The sequence below is a fragment of the Equus quagga genome, chromosome 20 (genome assembly GCF_021613505.1).
Source record: "Equus quagga isolate Etosha38 chromosome 20, UCLA_HA_Equagga_1.0, whole genome shotgun sequence".
Classification (NCBI taxonomy): domain Eukaryota; kingdom Metazoa; phylum Chordata; class Mammalia; order Perissodactyla; family Equidae; genus Equus; species Equus quagga.
Window position 1 is genome coordinate 31,796,916 of NC_060286.1, and position 18,699 is coordinate 31,815,614.

Sequence of the window (18,699 nt, forward strand, 5' to 3'; positions counted from 1 at the left end):
ACGGTATCACGTGGCTTGGGGATGAGGGTAGGGACTGGGACCTAGAAGTGAGAAGCTAGGGGAAAAGCTTACAGGATGAGGATTTGGACTGTGCCTAGGGATGTGATAAGGAGGGGAAGGTGACATGAGCAGCTTCTCATCTCCCCTCTTTCTTTTTGGTCTGCATTCTGAGAGCCTGGGCCCTCCTAAGCAGCAAATCCTAGGGGTGCCCTCCCTCCTTGACTAGGTCCCAGCCATACTGTTTTCTTCTAAGAAAGAAAATGGAATGGCTGCCCAGCTATTATCAACTTCCCCTCCCTACGACCAGTTCTTAAGACATCTGGGTGAGTGCCCAGTGACCCTATCTATATCCTCAGGGTGAACCAGAGTTAACTGATCCAGGGGCCAAATAGAGCCTCTTTCTAAGGTCTTTGGACCTGTAATTGGACAGATCATGGGCCAGTTCCGTTTCAGAACGGTGAAAGGCTGACGGTGACTATGGGACAGAGGCAGAGTCTGGAGGTGCTTATGTTGCTGGTTCTAGTTCTCGTGGAAATCCAGCTGCACCACTGCCCTCCCTTTGTTAGATTCCATAAGCTAGCCCACCATTTTCTAGTAGATTCCCTTTCAGTCTAAGCTAGTTTGGGCAGGTTTCCGGCATTGAGATGGAAAAAAGCCTGGACTATCCAGGGTCAAGAGAGTTGCCCAATAGCTGTTCCCAGCCTGGCCTCCTGCCTAATACATCCACTGGAGGAAGTGACCCCTCCCTTTCTCTTGTCATGTTTCCAGGGAGAAATGAGGTCCAAAACGTGATCACAATGTGAGTTTTTGATATTCTGGCAATTACTAAAATTCTGGCACTTTGTTGGTGGATTACTCTAACTTTGATATTTTAAAAATCTAAAATCTGTATCACTTATGTATTGAGATGAGGATTGAGGACTCAACTATTCAATTTATGATGAAAGTACTTGCTGAAAAAAACTACCCAAAGTCAGAAAGGGCTTTTCATCAGTTAGAACAATTTGTCCTAAAACACACACAATACTCAATGCTATCATTGATCCACTTTGTTTTTGAAATAATATTTCATTTGTACTTCTTAACAACTTTAAAAGTTTCTTCATTTTAGATAATGTTTAGTTTGCTAATTTTTGAATAAGACTATTTTTTTAACAAATTTCTTATTTTGGAATAGTTTTAAATTTACAGAAAAATTATGACGATAGTACAGAGTTCCCATATTCTCCCCAGCCAGTCTCCCCTATGATTAACATTTTATATGAGAATGGTACATTTGTCACAATTAATGAACCAGTATTGATACAGTATTATTAAGTCCATACTTCTATAGTGTTTACCTACCTTTTCATTTTCCAAGATCCCATCCAGAATATCAAATTACATTTAGTTGTTATGTCTCAAGTTCCTCTGATTTGTGATAGTTTAAGACTTTATTTTTAAGTTTATCTGCTAATAATTTGTGTTAAAAATGATGCTTATTGGGGCTGGCCCTGTGGCCTAGTGGTTAAGTTTGGTGTACTCTGCTTCAGCAGCCCAGGTTTGGTTCCTGGGAGCGTACCCACACCACTCATTGGCGGCTATGCTGTGGCGGCGACCCACACACAAATAGAGGAAGGCTGGAACTAATGTTGGCTCGGGGCGAATCTCCTTTAGGAAAAAAAAAATGTGGCTGTTTAATGTTTCTACTTTACAAATTTACATTTTTACGTAACCTTTAAATGTTTAACACTTTTAAAATTCGAATTATATTAGATGTATTCCTAATGTTGTTAATGTTATGAATTCTGAGTACTTATAAAATATTAGTATTGATACCAGTATTTATTTAAAATAAATGCTGAATGCCCAGAATCATGGTTTTTGTTCCAGTACCGCAGTCACCAAGCCCCAGGGGTGGATGGGCAGAGCATGGAGAATGTGAACACAGATGACTAAGGCTCTTGGTGCAGGGCAGATGGCCCAGAACCAGAGTGGGCATGGCAGATGGCAGCTGGGCAGCCCAGGGCTTGCTGCTCTCCTGCAGGAACCCCAGGCCCAGGCCGTCCTAAAGGGATCTGCAAATAAGTCTTTTGCCCCCAATATCCTTACTGCACTGTTCTTTCTCTGTATAGAGCTGGAGAAGACTTACTTGTGTCAGCCCAATCTGGATTCTCTGTCTTGCACGGCCAGTTTGTGGCTGTGCCATTTTGTGATGATGATCTTGACTATGGCTACGTTATCTTAGAGAAGTCTTAAGTTTTTGTTTTCCCAACACCTTTCTCGTTGCTTGGGACGTAGTAAGCACTCAGTACATATAGGTGCTATTATTTAGTCAACCAAAGATGAATGCATGAAGGAAACTGGCACCATTGGCAGGAAAAAGTGACTCCTCTCCTGACATTAGGATATGATGAGAATCAGGGAGCCTGTGCGTGGGGTGGTGAGGACTTAGCAAATGAGTGGAGCACCATGGCCTGCAGTGTGGGGTGGGAGTGGGAGGTTGAGAGTGAAGAGGAGGGTTTGGAAAGCAACCCAGTGGCAGTGCCAGCAGCAGCCAGACTCAGGGCTGCTAGCCACATGGAAGGAGACAACTTGTAATGACCACCTCTAGGATTCTGAGATGTAAGCACTTAGAAGCTGGAAACCATGATGAAGAGTTTAATTAAGTATGTAGCATTACATCATTAGCAGAGTGGAGTTCGACATTTCAATACAAAATAATCTATTCGTCTCCCGCAGAAGGTACCAAAAGCAGCTCACAATAGTTAGGCTTCATTTTGTCCATAGTTCATGGCATATTCGAAGTCTTTATAGCTCACGAGATCATCTGAGTCTTGATCCACTTCCCTGGAAAATGAAACAAAAAGTTATATACAAGTTATTTTCGTCAGCACTTATGCATCAAGAGCACATGAGAATCTTTATTTCTTTGCATGTCTACATGTGAGAGACACTTATTTCATCTACTTGAAGGCTAAAGTTGATGCTTACTTTTTTCTTCCATTGATAATACCTAAGGCGGAAAAGAAAGGAAAAAGTATTTATTAAAACCTACAAAAAATAATATGCCCAACACATTTAAAGGAATGAAGACAAATATACAGGTTATATAAGAAAAGCAGGAATGACAGTTTTCCTAGTCATCCTACAAATTCTTTACATAATATATCAATAAATCCATATGCATTACATAACAGAAATGTGGAATAAACAAACAGAGATAAGAAAAATGATTTGGGAATAAATAATAATGATAGGAACAATGATTAACATCCTGCATCACACTGCCTTTACATTCCTTGTCTCACTGAACCTGTGCACTGAGGCTGTGCATTCTACAGACAGGACATTGAGCTGAAAGATGTTCAGCAGTTTTACAAGATGGTGCTACCGCTAAGCAGCAGGCTTGGAACTCAAATTAGGATCATTGAATTCCAAAACCAGGGCTCTACACTCTGTTGCCATTGCCTCCCTACATAAAGAGGATATTCAGAGAGAACTGGTTGTATTATAATTCCCACATGGCCAATTCCAGCTACAGAAGTTTTCACTGGTTTCATTCACGGCCTCAGAAGCTCTGTTAAATCCCCACAAACACCCGATAAGCTTTTCTGATTCCTATGAAGAGTGAAGATATGAGCCTCTGGCTGGTTAGCTGAGGGTGACCTCAGCTGTGTTGTCCCTGTGTGTCCGTAGACTCTCTGAGATGGGGGCAATGCTCCCTGAACAGGGAGCAGAGAAAAGCACCGACTGCACATGGATAAGATGACTCACATCAGAAGGGCAAAATTAAGGCATAAGCACACATTCAACCATTACAGTAAAAGTAATGTTTATTTAAAAAGTGTTTGCAAGGATAACTGAGGAGTAGTGGTCACAATTCCTCTTTGGGGGACATTCTAAAACAATGCATTACATGACTTATATGGAGCTTCTGTGGTTGATGCAAATTATATTTTGTTGAAACAACAAATGGTATCAACAATGACATAGGGCTTTTTAAAGCAAAGACTGGCCCAAGTAACAGAACTACTAATCACTGTAATAGTTTTAAAGCAGGCTTTTAAAATATTGAATTCTAAAATAAACTTTCTGCATATTTCATGCCAAAGTCTCTGAAGTCTGTAATGGTTCTGGATAGAGTGATGATAATTTTTCATTCTTTTGAAGTAGAGAAAATCCCTACTTCTCTGCCCCAGGGCAAAACCATGTTGCAGGGTGTTAGCATAAAATGATTGCAGACTGCAGGGGCCATTATTCTTGTTACTTCTTTTGGTAAAATATACATGACGATTTCATGCCATACAGGACCGAAAGCAGAATGCCAGATCTCTTCTAAGGGATTAGAAATAATCAGTATCACAAGTTACCGACTACAGAATATAAATCATCCCTTTTATTAAATTAGATAATTGAAGATTCTTAATATTGCCTAAGTACTTTTTCCCAAGGAACTGGATTAGATGAATGGCCTTTTTTCTTCCCACTCTGAACTGGTATTGGTTGAACTATAAATCTCAGAGGGTGAGTTAAGAGGACAGCCTAGAAAAGTAACATTTAGATGCTATTTTTAGTGTTTGAAGATAATGTTTAGCTACTGCTTCTGATACTTTTTTTTTGGTATGATTCTTCACTTATTGAGATGTTGAATGCTCGCAGAAAAGGAAATCCTTTTGCCTGATTTTCTCAAGAAATAACCTTCATTGTACCTGCATTAACTTCTCACTTTTCTTGCTCTCTTCGCCAAAGCTTCGTGTCATAAAATGGGCACAGTAAAAGCAAGAGGTGTTAAAATGGAAACACTTATTCGTAAGGTTTGGGGTGGCATTTTATTCACATAATAAATGGAGGAACGTCCTGTTTATATTTAAAATGAGACATGTTAAAATACTCTGTCTTCCAATTTTTCTTCCTCATAATATATATATGAGCAGATTTGGTCATCTCAATCTGAGTAAAGAAGAAATTCACATTTCAGAGCTATAATTTTAAAAGCTACAAATACTGTTTTTCATTGAATATGGAATTATTCCGAAGAAGGAAGTTTTCACAGCGCCCACACTCAAATCACCGAGTGATTAAAGAGCAGACATGGCTGGTGGGTAGAGTAAATGGTGTGTTGAGAAGATGAAGAAAACGTTAGATAAAAAGTTTCGTTGTTTCTGTTGACAGCATTTAACCCTAAAAGGAGTTTACTCTGGTTCTGAAACTAGAGTATGCTGTTTTGGTGTCACCAATACACATTCAGCACTAAAATATTCCACGATCCCTCACTCCAACTAGAAATAAACTCAATGAGGGCAAGAACTTTCTCTTGTTTGCTCCTCTGTCCCCACCTCTTAGCCCATAGCAGGCCATGAATGTCTGCAGAGTGAATGAATTTGTGAAATAAATGAATCTGGGGAAATAGCTGACAACATTATGAATATCTACTGCCTCCCAGGAGGTACTGGGAGATTAAAGAAAGAGAGTGTATCATCACTGTTTTTTTGGAGTTTGAAAACTAGCCAGAGAAACAATACACACTGAAGAAGATACCTAGGAACCATCACTCAGGGACCCACACATAACGGTCACTTATGGCCTCCATGCCCAAGAGTTTTTTGTAAACACAGACCAGGTACAAGAGAGATCAAGCAACAGATGAACTTAGGAAAGTGAGGCTGCTGAGTAGAACATGGGTAAAAGGAACCCCTTGAGTGTGAGGCTGAACAATTTAGAGATAAAGAGCAGGAAACTGGAAACCAAGGCAGACACTGGACACGTCTGAGTCTAACCTACCTTACAGTCGGAGCTGAAGCACTTCAACCCAGTTAAGTAGCTGCTCTTCAACCAGACACGTGGATAGAACTATACATATACACATACAGGCTTGTATTTCAGAATGGGCTTTTCAAAGGAATGAACAAAGCTCATACAGATGTATGAGAGTAAAATAAATTGCTGTTAACAACAAGTGCTTTCAAAAATGTAGATCTAGTTAAATTAAAGCCTTTTTGGTTTGGTGGTTTTTGAGATGCAAAAGGAAGATATGGAATTGATTTGGGGTGGAGGGACCCAAGAGAGCTGAATTTTTCTGTGTAACTCAGTATGACAATTTAGAACCATCTGGGTGGAAGGGGATGGTAAGTAAGATAAGAGAGGGTGCAGGAAGAAGGGACTACTGAGAGGCGGGGAGGCTGGGATGCTATGCGAGGAGAACTGGCCCGTGGAAAAGTCCCCAGTGGTGTAGTGGTCAAAAGTCCTTTGATTAACTGCTATGTCTACTGTGTGCTTCAAAGTCGCTTGTATTGCTTGATATAACCTCTCCCCCATCTTTACTACGGAGTGCAACAGGCACATGCTCTATGGTGCATTTGAGGGTGTCTGTGTTGAGTTGGGGGCTGAAGATTGAGTTAGGAGTTGAGTTCCATCTGAGCAGGTGCAGGAGAGAGTGAGAAAAATAGTGGGGAATGGTAAGATGATCCATCAACTGAATTAATTCAGAGAAAGGAGAACTCTGGAAGCCTTCCAGAAATTTGCCAAAATCTTGGGAAGTGCTTTAAAGTTCCACAGAGTGTGGAATGGGGGTTTCAGGCAATGCTATCTGGGCTTTGAAGTGCAGGAAGACCCAGGTTGACACTGGGATGCATTGAGAATTTCAGGCAGGACCAGACTCAGCCCATCCAGCTGAGTTCCGACAGTTTTCACATCCGTTAAAATACAAACATTCTCTGACTCATCATATAAGTGGTTATAATTACTCTCAACAGCATGAGCTTCAGCATTTGTCTTTTACATCCTGATTTGTTAAAAACGATTCTGTTCTCTCCTTTTTGTGATGCTGTGTGGACTTCAACAGACTAGGTATCTCCCACGACTGGATGTGCCCCTGTGACCCAGAGGCCAAGTGGTCGCCACCTTGAAGGAGCCAGGCTTTCACCCTCTGAATCTTTGGTTAAGCTAGGCCACAGTATTGCTCTAACTTTTTCTAAAGAGAAACAGAGGTGGTCGTTTTCTTAATTTAAAAAATATGTAAGTAGTGAATGTTTCTCACAAGTGGTAAATGTTTCTCTACAAAAATATTTGCATCCTAACAATTTCTTGCAATGTTTTGAAAGTAGCTACTTCTTGGAAAATCGTTTTGGTTGTAAAACAATTCAAGAGTGCCCCTTGGCCCAGGCTCCACAGCCACAGTTCAGACTGGAGTATGCACTTCTGTCCGAGTTACTTAAAAAAAAAAAAAGGAGGAAAGAAACAAAGAGGGTTTCATTTCATTACACTGAAACAATGGAATATTCTCTATTAAAATGATATAAAGACTATAAAAGTGACATTTTTAAGTGGAAACAAGAATACAACTAGTGTATACATTATATTAGCAATCTCATAAACATCTGTATTCATTTGAGCAGAAGTTGAAGATTATATGCTGAAGAGACACTTGTATTATGGGTTATTTTGTCTTAAAATATTCTTTAAGGTTATTGATATCTTTTTCAACTGAAAGAATATTTTCTTTCTTTTAGTCCAAATTTTCTAAACAGGTGGCCTTATTTCACCATGTATAAATCCTCAGCAGCCAGAGCGAGGCTTCTCAACCTCAGCACTGTTGCCATTCTGGGTTGGATCATTCTTTGTTCAGTGGGGCTGTCCTGTGCACTGTAGCATGTTGAACACCATCCCTGGCCTCTACCCTCTAGATATCAGTGGCACCGTCTCCCTCCCTCCACAGTTGTGACAGCCAAAAATGTCTCCAGCTATTGCCAAGCGTCCCCTGGGGAACAAAACCATCCCTGGTTGACAACCACTGAGCTAGAGGAACCATAGTTGGAGGCAATTCTTTGGAACATTCCAGGTTAATCTCTACCTACTAAAACAATTGCTTTTAAAGACTTTTTTTTAAAAAAAGTAATTTCAGGGGCAGATGAGGCACACATGTTTCTTGGATGGATTACACAGATAATCGCCTCAACATTCCACTTTGCAGACACTAAGGTTTTGAATTTAGCCCAGAGAAGACCCCACTCCTGAAGCAAGCTCTTGGTGGTGGCAACAGGGCGAGTGACAGGCATATCTGTGTTCCCAGCAAACACACGGACAGACAGCCATTATTTTGAGTCACTGTGATAGTTACACAGGGTTTTGAAAGTTGACGCCGTATTTGATTCACCTGAAACATGAATGAGAAATGTAACGTGGAGGCAAAGATTTAAATGAGAAAAGTTTTCATCGTGGAATTTTTGGGGTGGGGAAAAAGGGAGAGGGAGTCTCTTTCTCTTTGATTCTTTACAAAATAATTTAAACTGAAGTCAAAACTGCCATTACATTAGGGACAAAGCTGTCATATTGACTGAACAGCGAGAGTAAAAATTACCCTCCAAGCAAGGAGCCCCTGCTGGGGATGAGAGGACCCGCCAAGTGAAGATGTGATGATGACAGCTTCTCCCGCAAGCTGCTTTCTCTTCTGAGGAACCTGCTGGTTCCTTCCACGGGCGTGCTTGCTCTTCGTTAATGAGAGTCCTGCAGAGTTCTACAGCAATTCAGTTGGTAATGTGTTTATTAATTTTACCTTTTTAAAGTTCTGTGTTAAGAAAAGCCATTCAGACACGCAGGAAAGATAAAAGAGATATGTAGCTGGTTTCTGGTCTTTTCCAGGCTCCTACACGACTTTGGCAGTTCAGTGTGTGTTGGACTCCCTTTGAGCCCCACCTCCCACTTTTACTCCAGCTGTGGCTGAGAGTGCTGCTCCTCCGTTGCACCCTGACCAAGCATCTCTTGCTGCCTGCCTGGGACTGCTCTAACACCTGGGTGTGGCCCTCACAGACACGCAATCTGGAAGTACAAAAAAAAGACAATGCCCCATAGGCTTGACCAGTGAGGCAACAGGCATGAGTGGCTAACCACTCTCTTCTCTCTCCCTCAAATAGACAACTCTGAGGTTGTCCTCTCGGCTCACTGGAGGTTCTGGTGGGATCAAGCACCAGTCGCTAATGAATGTAACAAACTTGGTAACAGACCCTTGTGTTGGCTTGCCCTCATTCTCTGTTCTGCTCTTGCTCACTGAGGTTATTTCCCAAACAACCAACCTACACGCAAGCCCTTGTCTAAAGCTCTGCTATCAGGAAGAACCCAGGCCAAGACACAGTGGAAAGTTTATTTTGAGAGATCCACTTCTTCCAGGGCATTTAAATTGCTGTCAGCAATTGCATGTCACATCAGATTCTCATTCAGGTAAAAGGGATCTCACTACTTGAAATACATCAGTGGTGTTCTATCTGGTAAATGACTTTTAGCGCAAATTAAATAGTCATGTGCTGCATAATAACATTTTGGTCAACAATGGACCAGATATATGACAGTGGTCCCATAAGATTAGTACCATACAGCATAGGTGTGTTTAGGCTATACCATCTAGGTTTGTGTAAGTGCACCCCACGGTGTTCACACAATGAGGAAATCGCCAAACGACACATTTCTCAGAACACATCCCCATTGTTAAGCGACTCATGACTGTATTGCCTTTAAGAAGAGCTCTGAAGTTTGAAGTTCCAGGTAATTGAAATGCCAGAGTTAACTGGAAAAAGAGAGCAGCAGTCTTCCCTTCACTGTCCAACATACATGTCTTATTTAATAATAGTCTGTCAACAATAAGTAGTAGTATTAGCTTTAAGTGTTCCTTCAGTGTGAGGACAATATATTCCTGAATGTAAAAGAGTTCTTCTGCCTTTTGGATGCAGAGGTAGAGCTATGGACTGGCCACGAGCAGGTGGTGGAGTTGGACATTTAGAATGAACTGTGAAGGATAAAGGGATGGCTAGACCAGGCCAGGAACAAAGAACGACACAAGCCAGGCAAAACCCTGGCCTCAATAGGACCGGGCTCAGCCTACTAGATGAAAGATGCAGTGGACATTGTTGGTTTCTTCCTCAGCACCCATCCCACACCTTTTGTGCTATGCAGGACCTGTGTGATTTGGGTGAACAGATCCCCACCCCAAGCTCTAGAGTGAGATCTGATTGGCCCAAGCCAATCACTATAATCCCACCCTATTTACCATAGCAACTGGTTCAAGGATTGAATGGCTTAAGCCAATTAGTACATGGCATTCCTCCTCTGGCATTATTTATTGATCAGTAAAGAGTTGGTCCAACCAGAATGAAGCCTAGGAATTTTGTTTGAGAGTTGAAAAAGTAGAAGCTCTTTCATTGGACAGCTGGAATGCAGAGGTGAGGCTTAGTATGACAACAGTCCTTTTCCTGCCACAAGGATGCAATCTCCACAGTTCTATGAGCCAACGATGCATTGATCCAAAAGTTTATGAACATGTTTTTAAACGTCAATTATCAGCCTAAGAATGGAGACTCCACAGGAAGAGGAAGAGGCAGAAGAATAGCAGAGTGAGCTGGAGCCTAATCAAACCATGCCTGAAGCATGCTCTATGTTGAAATTCTTAGTCATCTGACCCAATACATTCCCTGGGTTGTTTAAGGCAGTCTGAAATGGACTTCCTGCTACTTGCAAATAAAAGCATCCTGACATACCAGGCATCCTGTCTGAAATCTTTTCTAAACCTTGCAATATCTGGAACTTGGTAGACATAGAATAGACAATCAATAAATATAATATATTTGAAATGATTATTCCATTTGAAAGGAACCCTAAAATAATTCAGATTTTCTCTTTAGGTGTTATCCCAAGATTCTGGATTATGTTTCACAATTCTGCATTCTAAAGAAATTACTTTCGTGCTGTATCCAACAAAAATCTCTGTTTATAGTGCCTTAACTGTGATTATGTGCTAAAAGAGACTGTTGATGCGACCAATATGGTTTTTTCCCTAAAGAGTGACAGGATAGATTCCCCAGTCCAAGAAAAAAAGGAAAATGGATGTGAAATGCAGTCACAGCTGGCAAAAGTAATTAACCATAAATAATGACTCACTTTTTCCTATTTACTAGGTTTTTAAAATGAGGAGTCTTATTTAAGGCTAGAAATATTTAAAAGGAGGAAAGAATGTAATTTCAATATGCCTAATTATTGACTACTTATAGGCACGTGGATAAATGCAATCAACATACAGCCCGAGGTCTCATTTCCAGCAGACAGTTTTATATTCTTTCTCTACCAAGTGTTTTAGCAGAGCTGCTAATAAATAGTGACATGATCTTTTTTCTCAGTTTGAGTCTCTGGAAGAGAAATTGTGATGTAAGAAAATAGCACAGATTAGACAGCGTAAGGAGAAAGAACAAAAGCCAAAGTGAACATCTCTGAACTGATCATAAAAAATCTGGTTCCTGGATTTTTGGGTCCCTAGATCTTCCATTCTTTCCCTGTGCCTTATCTGAGCAATAGGACTACTGGGAATACAGCAGGGAGGCAGTGTGGTCCACCAGAAACGGCCCCAGAGTGAGCTTTCATCTCAGCGAGGCTGTGTGACCTTGGGCAAGTGTCTTGGTTGCTGTGAACCTCAAGCTCCTCAGCTGTCAAGGAGAACGGTTGGGCTATGATTGCTAAGACTCAATACAGCTCTAAATGTTGATGAATCTAAGCTGGATCTTAATTATACAACCGATGCCTTTGTACATAGAAAATTTTAAAATGTCACCCAACTTCCATTAGCCGTTTTTAGCCTTTAAAAAGTAGTTTGAATCTTTAACCCTGCGGACAGTTGTAAAGAACCATAAACACATATAAATGTAAATGGGGGAAAAATGATCCTACATTCAACAGTGTGATTTATGAATGGAGATAAAGCCATTTCTACCTCAAATAGATAATCAGTTCAGCTGAGATATCTAGTGTCATCTTGAACTTGATTATGAGATAAAAGAAATGGGACAGAGATGGCAATCATTTAATCTCTTGAGAACAGCTATTCGGAAGAGCTTTTCACTCTATGCTCAATAGATTTCTAGCAGGTTATGATCTGGCTAGAAAGAAAGCATAATGATGAAGAAAATTATGTTTTCAATAACACACACTTTTACAGTACAAGTCCTTCCACAAAGGAGGCAATAAAATGAACTCTGACCATTTTAACAGATGGCGTAATGGCTCAGTGCACAGATGTGGCCTCTCTGAAAGCAACAAGTTCATATCCTTGACTGGAGGTTTAGGAATGAGCTGAACTTTCAAATGTAATGTAGGAAAGATGACATACTTCCAGACGACAAAGCTGAGCATTAGTGGGTTCAGAGGCGTGGAGAGACGGACTAGAAGAATCAGGCTTAATGAGCTTCATTTTGCTAATGCAACAAACAGAGTTGAAGTTGAAATATGAACTATAAACATCAAGCCATTTATAAATGCCCTGCTGATAACATTGTTAGCCACTGTTTGATAGGAAGCTTGCTTGTTCAAAAGCATACTTCCCCGGAGTCAGAAAACACCAATTGCCAAATAATGATTATTTTCTCTAATAGTATAACGTTTTCCAGTAGAATATATTTTTCATAATATATGATAGAGGGATTCTATAGAGTTTTTTGTTTGCTTGTTTTTTCCTTTTTTAAGGAAATTTGATAAATTGAATCTAAAGTTTACCTGGAAAAATAAATATGCCAGAAGATTCAGAATATTAACAAAAAATAGTGTTATCAAAACAAAGTATAAAACCTCAGTAATTAAAACAATGTGATTATGACCCAGGAATCAATGAATGAGAATATTGTTCAGAACGTGTATATTCAGGAATTCAGCAAAGAGTCAAAGGAGGCATTTCAAATTGGTGAGGATGAAACAGGTTGGCAGGAAAAGGAGCTGGGATAAATGCTATCCCAGCATTTAAGTATTGAAAACATAAAGAAATCTAAAATGGGCAGTATTGGCTATCCGTTTGGGGACGGGTGGAGTTTGATTCCACAGCAGAGCCTGCTGTGTGTTCAATGAAACTTGCTTTCTTCTCTTCCTGAAAATATAGCTAAACCACATTTTCCAGCCTCCCTTGCAATTAAATGCGACTGGGAGTTCTGGCAATGGAATGATAATAATATAATAATATAGAAACAAAGAATATCCGTTGCTCCATCTAATTAAAAGCACTTACATTTCAAAGGAGGGCACAGGACCTGACAGTCACCCTGGGGGTTTCCATGGCCAAATCCTGAGAGACACTCTCATGCTGTGTTAGCAGAAACTCACCAGTAATCCAAGGGATTTACTCCAGATAGCTTGGTACAGGAAAATTATTTTTAAAATTCTTTCAGGTCAGGTTTCTTTCTTTTACTAAATGAGGGTGCAGGAATTTATAAAAAATTAAGATTTTTAACTGTTTACACTTTAATTTTAAATAATCAGTTTGGGAAAATAAGATTTTACATCTCAGCCCATTTCTCATTGATGTGCATCACTAAGCCAATAGAAAATCTGGCCTTAGTTCAGCATAATTATAATAAATTATTTATGTTTTCATTTACAACATGCTCCCAGCATTTAAAACCTCTGGGTCTGTGGACAAGAATAAACAACATAAAAAATAAATAACATTTCATAATGAGACAATTGCCTTGGATTATCAGAAGCACTCTATTAATAAAGCCCACCTGTAATCACAAAGTCACACCAAACAGAATGACCACGAGGGCTTTTAATGGGAGAATTTCAGCTGAAAGGGATGAAGGTTCAGAGGGCTCTGACAAGTGTTTAGAAAATCATGAAATGCACAAAGAAGGTGAAGATGACCAAATTAATCAAATCCTAGGTTAAGACCAAGGGACTCCAGGTGCAAGCTCCGAGGGGCTATTTTAGGACTGAAACCTGGATGTGCTTCTTCACACAACAGCTAGAAAACAGGATTTGCTCTCTATCCCTGAAATAATAATTCTCTTCTCCTATGCGGACAGGAGAAGAACTGGGGATGTACTTCCCTTGATGAGGTCTTACAAATTGCATATGGCACCCTCCTGCCCCAATCCTGACAGGCCTCTCCCCTCCTGCCCAGCACTGAGAATCACTCTCAAGGTGGGTGACCACCATGCCCGAAGCTGGCGAGACATCTGCCTTCCTGGGTGGGTGGGGGAGAAGAGTCTTCAGAGGTTTCAGGCTGAGAACAGAAACTGGTTCATGAGCGGTTTCAATAATGCGGAAATCACTAAGGGACATTCTGGGTGTTGGGTGGAGTTCTTCCCAGCCTTGGGAAGAAGCCGGGCTCTCCCATAAATGGCCAAGCTAATAGCGACTTCAGGGATTCAAATTACTGACCCCACCCAGCATGACATTTTCTGCCCATTATCTAGTCTCTCTCGCCTCCAGGCAGGGCCACATCATTGATTATGGAGCATTTCAGCTGCTAAAAAAGATCCTGATCATCATTAAAGGCATTAAGTGTTGATCCGTGCCGGCTAAGTGAGTTAAAAGGTTCGTGCCCTTCTAGTAACAACTCGGAGAGGCTATTTCAGGATATTTATTAAACAAATTAAGTATTTACATTACGCTCAAGCACAGAGGCACAGCAATTGAGTGCGTAAGTATGAGAAGATGAAACCAAGAGAATTTATGTTGGGAAAACCCTACTTTTCAAGTTGCCTAGAAGTGGGTGCTGAGGACCTGCCAAACGTTTAGGAATGAGTCTGAGGTAGGCAGGCATCAAGGGAGTCCTAAGACCAGCTGCACAAAGCTTTTTAATGTAGTTGAACTAAGGTAACCTGGAGAGTTTCATCTTGTCCCCACACCTTTTCTGTCAAAAGCTTACCTCTTAGAAGCGGTGATTAGGGATTGGAGAGAGAACTGAGGAAATCTCCTTCAAAGACCGAAGACTAAAGGAAACGGGTATATTACTTCTACAATTTTTCCCCCATGATTAAAATCTTTAGTGCCATAGTAATGATGGACTCATCTAAAAATCTTTCCTTTAGTCTATGGTGCACACTCTGGTGAAGGAAATCCATGTTTTCTGGAATGCAGTGACAGTCCACGAATATTGGACCCTCTGTGTTATGCTATTATTAGATTTCTTCCTCACTTAACCGTAGAGTTGCAGTGAGCAGAGATCACACACATCTGTTCACTGTGTTGTTCTGAGCACTTGACACAGTGCCTGGCACACACTGGCATTCAAGAAACATGCACTGAATATATGAACATGTGAAGAGGAAAGTTCGGAGATGGGAGAAGAGAAACATCACTCACCACCCCAAGATCTTAAACCAACTGCGATGATCATTTTGGCACTTTTCTCCCTGATTAGCATAAGAACATTTTGTATACTATTTTAAAAGTAATATAGACATTTCCCCCACTGTTATGGTCTTTATCATCTTCATTTTTAATAGCTATATATGATTTTATCAAGTGGACTTAGAATAATTTACTTACTGGACTTTTGAAATGCCCCAGTATTTTTGCTTCTATAAATGTGTTAATGAACACATTCATCAAAAATGCTTTTTCTTAGAAATAGTTCTTGAGTTCATTTACTCATTCATCAGACACACAGTGAGAGCCTGTGTGTCTATACACACAGTATGGACCAGGGACATTTCATTCTGAAGATAACGGGGTGAGCAGAAAAGAAACAGAGTCGCTTGCCAGCTGGGGAGAGAATTAAATAATTCTACAAGAAAGTAAAATCACCAGTGTCCTGAGTGCCCTGAAGGAGAGAGAGAAGGTGCCATGAGAGGGTTGGGTAAAGGGATTGGGCAAAGAGGTCAGGAAAACGATCCCTGAGGAAGCAGGATGGGGCTGAGATCTGAGGGGTGAGACGCGAGTGAACTGGGAGGTGCAGGTAGGGGAAGAGTTTTCCAGGCAGAGGGAACAGCATGTGCAAGGGCCCTGTAGCAAGAGAGAACAAGGTACATTCAAGGAACTGAAAGAAGCAACGTGGCCAGAGTACAGAGTAAGGGTGAGCATGGAGCCAAGTGAGGCTGGAGGGTGAATGGAATGAAAGTATTCAGGACCTGGTGGTAGACCATTTAAGGATTCTGGTTGTAATCCAAAGAGTGATGGGAAGCCACTGAAGTGCTTTGAGGAGATGGACAACGTGCTTAGATACAAATTTTGAAAGTTCATCCTTGCTGTGGGAGGCAGAATAATGGCCTTCCGAAGATGTCCATATCCCACTCCCTGGAGTGTGTGGTTATGATACACAGAAAAGGGGGCTTAAGGTAGCAGATGGAAACAAGGTTGCTGACCTTAAAGTGGGGAGATTATCCTAGATTGTCCAGATGGGCCCAATGTAATCTCAAGGGTCTTTAAAAGTGGAAGAGGGATGGGGCTGGCCCGGTGGTGTAGCGGTTAAGTTCATGCGCTTTGCTTCAGTGGCCTGGGGTTTGCCAGTTCAGATCCTGGGTGCAGACCTACGCAGCACTTATCAAGTCATGCTGTGGCAGGCGTTCCACGTATAAAGTAGACGAAGATGGGCACGGATGTTAGCTCAGGGCCAGTCTTCCTCAGCAAAAAGAGGAGGATTGGCTGTGGATGTTAGCTCAGGGCTAATCTTCCTCAAAAAAAACAAAAGTGGAAGAGGGAACTAGAAGACTCAGTAAGAGTCACAGAGAGACTGGAAGATGTTAAACTGCTGGCTTTGAAAACAGAGGAAGGTGCCATGAACTACGGAATGCAGGTGGCCTCCAGAAGCTGGAAAAGGAGAGGAAATGGACTTTCCCCTAGAGCCTCTGGAAGTCACGCAGCCCTGCAGACATCTTGATTTTAGCCCAGGGAGGCTCATTTTGGATTTCAGACCTCTAGAACTGAAAGCTAATAAATGTGTGTTGCTTAAGTGACTAAGTCTGCGGTAATTTGTTATAGCAGCCAAAGGAAATTAATACAAGGGGGAAGATTATGAGTTTGGCTTTGGATATCTAAGTTTTACGTGTCCTTGACACAAAGAATATGGACATTTGGAAGTATTCATCTATTTAGACACTTTCCTAACAAGTTCATGATCTTTAAATAAATTTTACTTTCACAACCTCAGTTTTATCATATACAGAAAGAAATTATATTTAAGGTTGCTTCCACTTCTAAATCTCTAAGTTTATAAGCTTGGAAAGAAACAAATACATCTTTCCCTTAGATTCCTGTCAGTACTTGGCAATCATTGGGGAAAAAAGTGATATTAAAAATAGTGGATCTAAACTAAAGGGGGGAAAAGATTCCATGAAAAACAAGTACCCAAAATATAAAATAACCTGGAAACAGCTTAATAAGAAATGTGTTGAATTTATATAAAGAGAACTATGAAATTCCATTGAGAATACGCAGGGATATTTGAAAACGTGGAGGGACGTGCCATATGTGTATTCCTGGATGGGAAGACTGAACATTGGAAAGACGCCAAATTCTTCCCAATTAATTTATAGGTTGAATGCAATTTTCATCAAAACCCCAAAGGGAGGTTTTTGGAACTCCACAAAATGATTCTACCATGGATCTGGAAAATAAACAGGCAGGAAGAGCCGAGAACAATTTGAAAACAAGAAATACCAGGTTTTAGAACATATTATAAGAACTGGGGGAAAAAAATATGTGTTCTTGGTGTAAGAATGAGGATACCAAGGGAACAGAATAGAGCACAGCCTGGAAAGGTCACCTCGTATGTAAAATAACTCAACATGGAATATGATAATGAAGGTATTATATCTGGATTATTTAACAAACAATAAGGGAAAAACTGGCTAGCTATTTGGAAACAAAAATGTTTAGATCATCACCTCATGCTAAATACTAAAATAAATTCCAAAGCACTGAACAGTTTGAAAATTCAAACCAATCAAGAGAATGGAAGTAGATATTAACCTGGTCTCTAGACAAGGAAAACTTGCTTTCTATAAAAGTCATAGAAGAAATTGTGAAGGAAAAGATCAGAGATTTCAATATACGAACACTTAAAATTTTGCACATCAAAAAATTGTCATAGAAACAAAAGGAAAGCAACAAACTGGAAAAATAGTTGTAATAAAAATGGAAACAGGTAAATGTTCTCATTATAGAAGAAAAAAATGGGCAAATGACATGAATAGATTATTCACAGAAGGGAGAATAGAAAGAGCTAATAAACATGTGAAAATGCTCAATATTACTAGCAATCACTGAAATAAAAAATGAGATACTATCTTCACCTAGTGGATTAGCAAAGATTTGAAAAATAAATAACATTCGATCATCGGTGAGAACATGGTGAGAGGGGCAGATGCTGCGAGAGAGAGCGTAATTTGTTAATTAGGTAATTTGGTAAGAAAAATCAGGAGTCGTCAAAAGGATAAAATAAGTTCATACTCCCTGATGTGTCTAGGAATGTCTAGGAAGGTCTCCTAAGGAAATAACTTCAAGTGTGGACAAATATGTCGATTATAGGGTTATTTACAAAGTGAAAATGGCAAAGTGATTAAAAAAATGGGATGTAAAATTCTCATTAATTTTCACAACAAAAACATGGAGAGAAACAGGAAAGAATAAATACCAATATATTAACAATGACTTTCTTTGTTTTGGTAGGAATATGGTTGGTTTTTATTCTCTTTTTCTTACCTTTATTTCCAAAACATTCTAGAAGGAGCATTTGTAATCAGATCTCCCCGCCCCTGCCCATACGCACATACACGTACAGGCACACACATGTACGCACGTGCACACACGGAGCAAATGCCTGAGTCCTCAGCACACATACAACCACCTCGTCTCTATTTGCCAGCTTCCCATTGCCTGTATTTGATAGCTGAAGGAAAATTCATGTTCGATAAAATCATCTGGAGGGTGATGGCCAACAAAGGAAAAACATTTAGCACTTTGAGGGCTTAC

The 18,699-nt window shown here is 40.4% G+C and overlaps 1 protein-coding gene across 2 annotated transcripts in view; it reads right to left on the reverse strand.

Annotated features, from left to right (window-relative positions):
* Nucleotides 1-2,616: 2,616 nt before the first annotated feature.
* EFCAB11 (EF-hand calcium binding domain 11) overlaps nucleotides 2,617-18,699 on the reverse strand; it is a 130,998-nt gene continuing 114,915 nt past the window's right edge. Inside the window, exons 6-7 of one of the 2 annotated variants that reach the window (XM_046647052.1) lie at nucleotides 2,974-2,995; nucleotides 2,617-2,829 (exon numbers count right to left, since the gene is read on the reverse strand). In XM_046647052.1, coding sequence (XP_046503008.1) covers nucleotides 2,806-2,829; nucleotides 2,974-2,995 — 46 coding nt within the window. In that variant the 3' untranslated portion in view covers nucleotides 2,617-2,805. The remainder of the gene's footprint in view (nucleotides 2,830-2,973; nucleotides 2,996-18,699) is intronic. The other variant, XM_046647051.1, reaches the window with a different exon arrangement.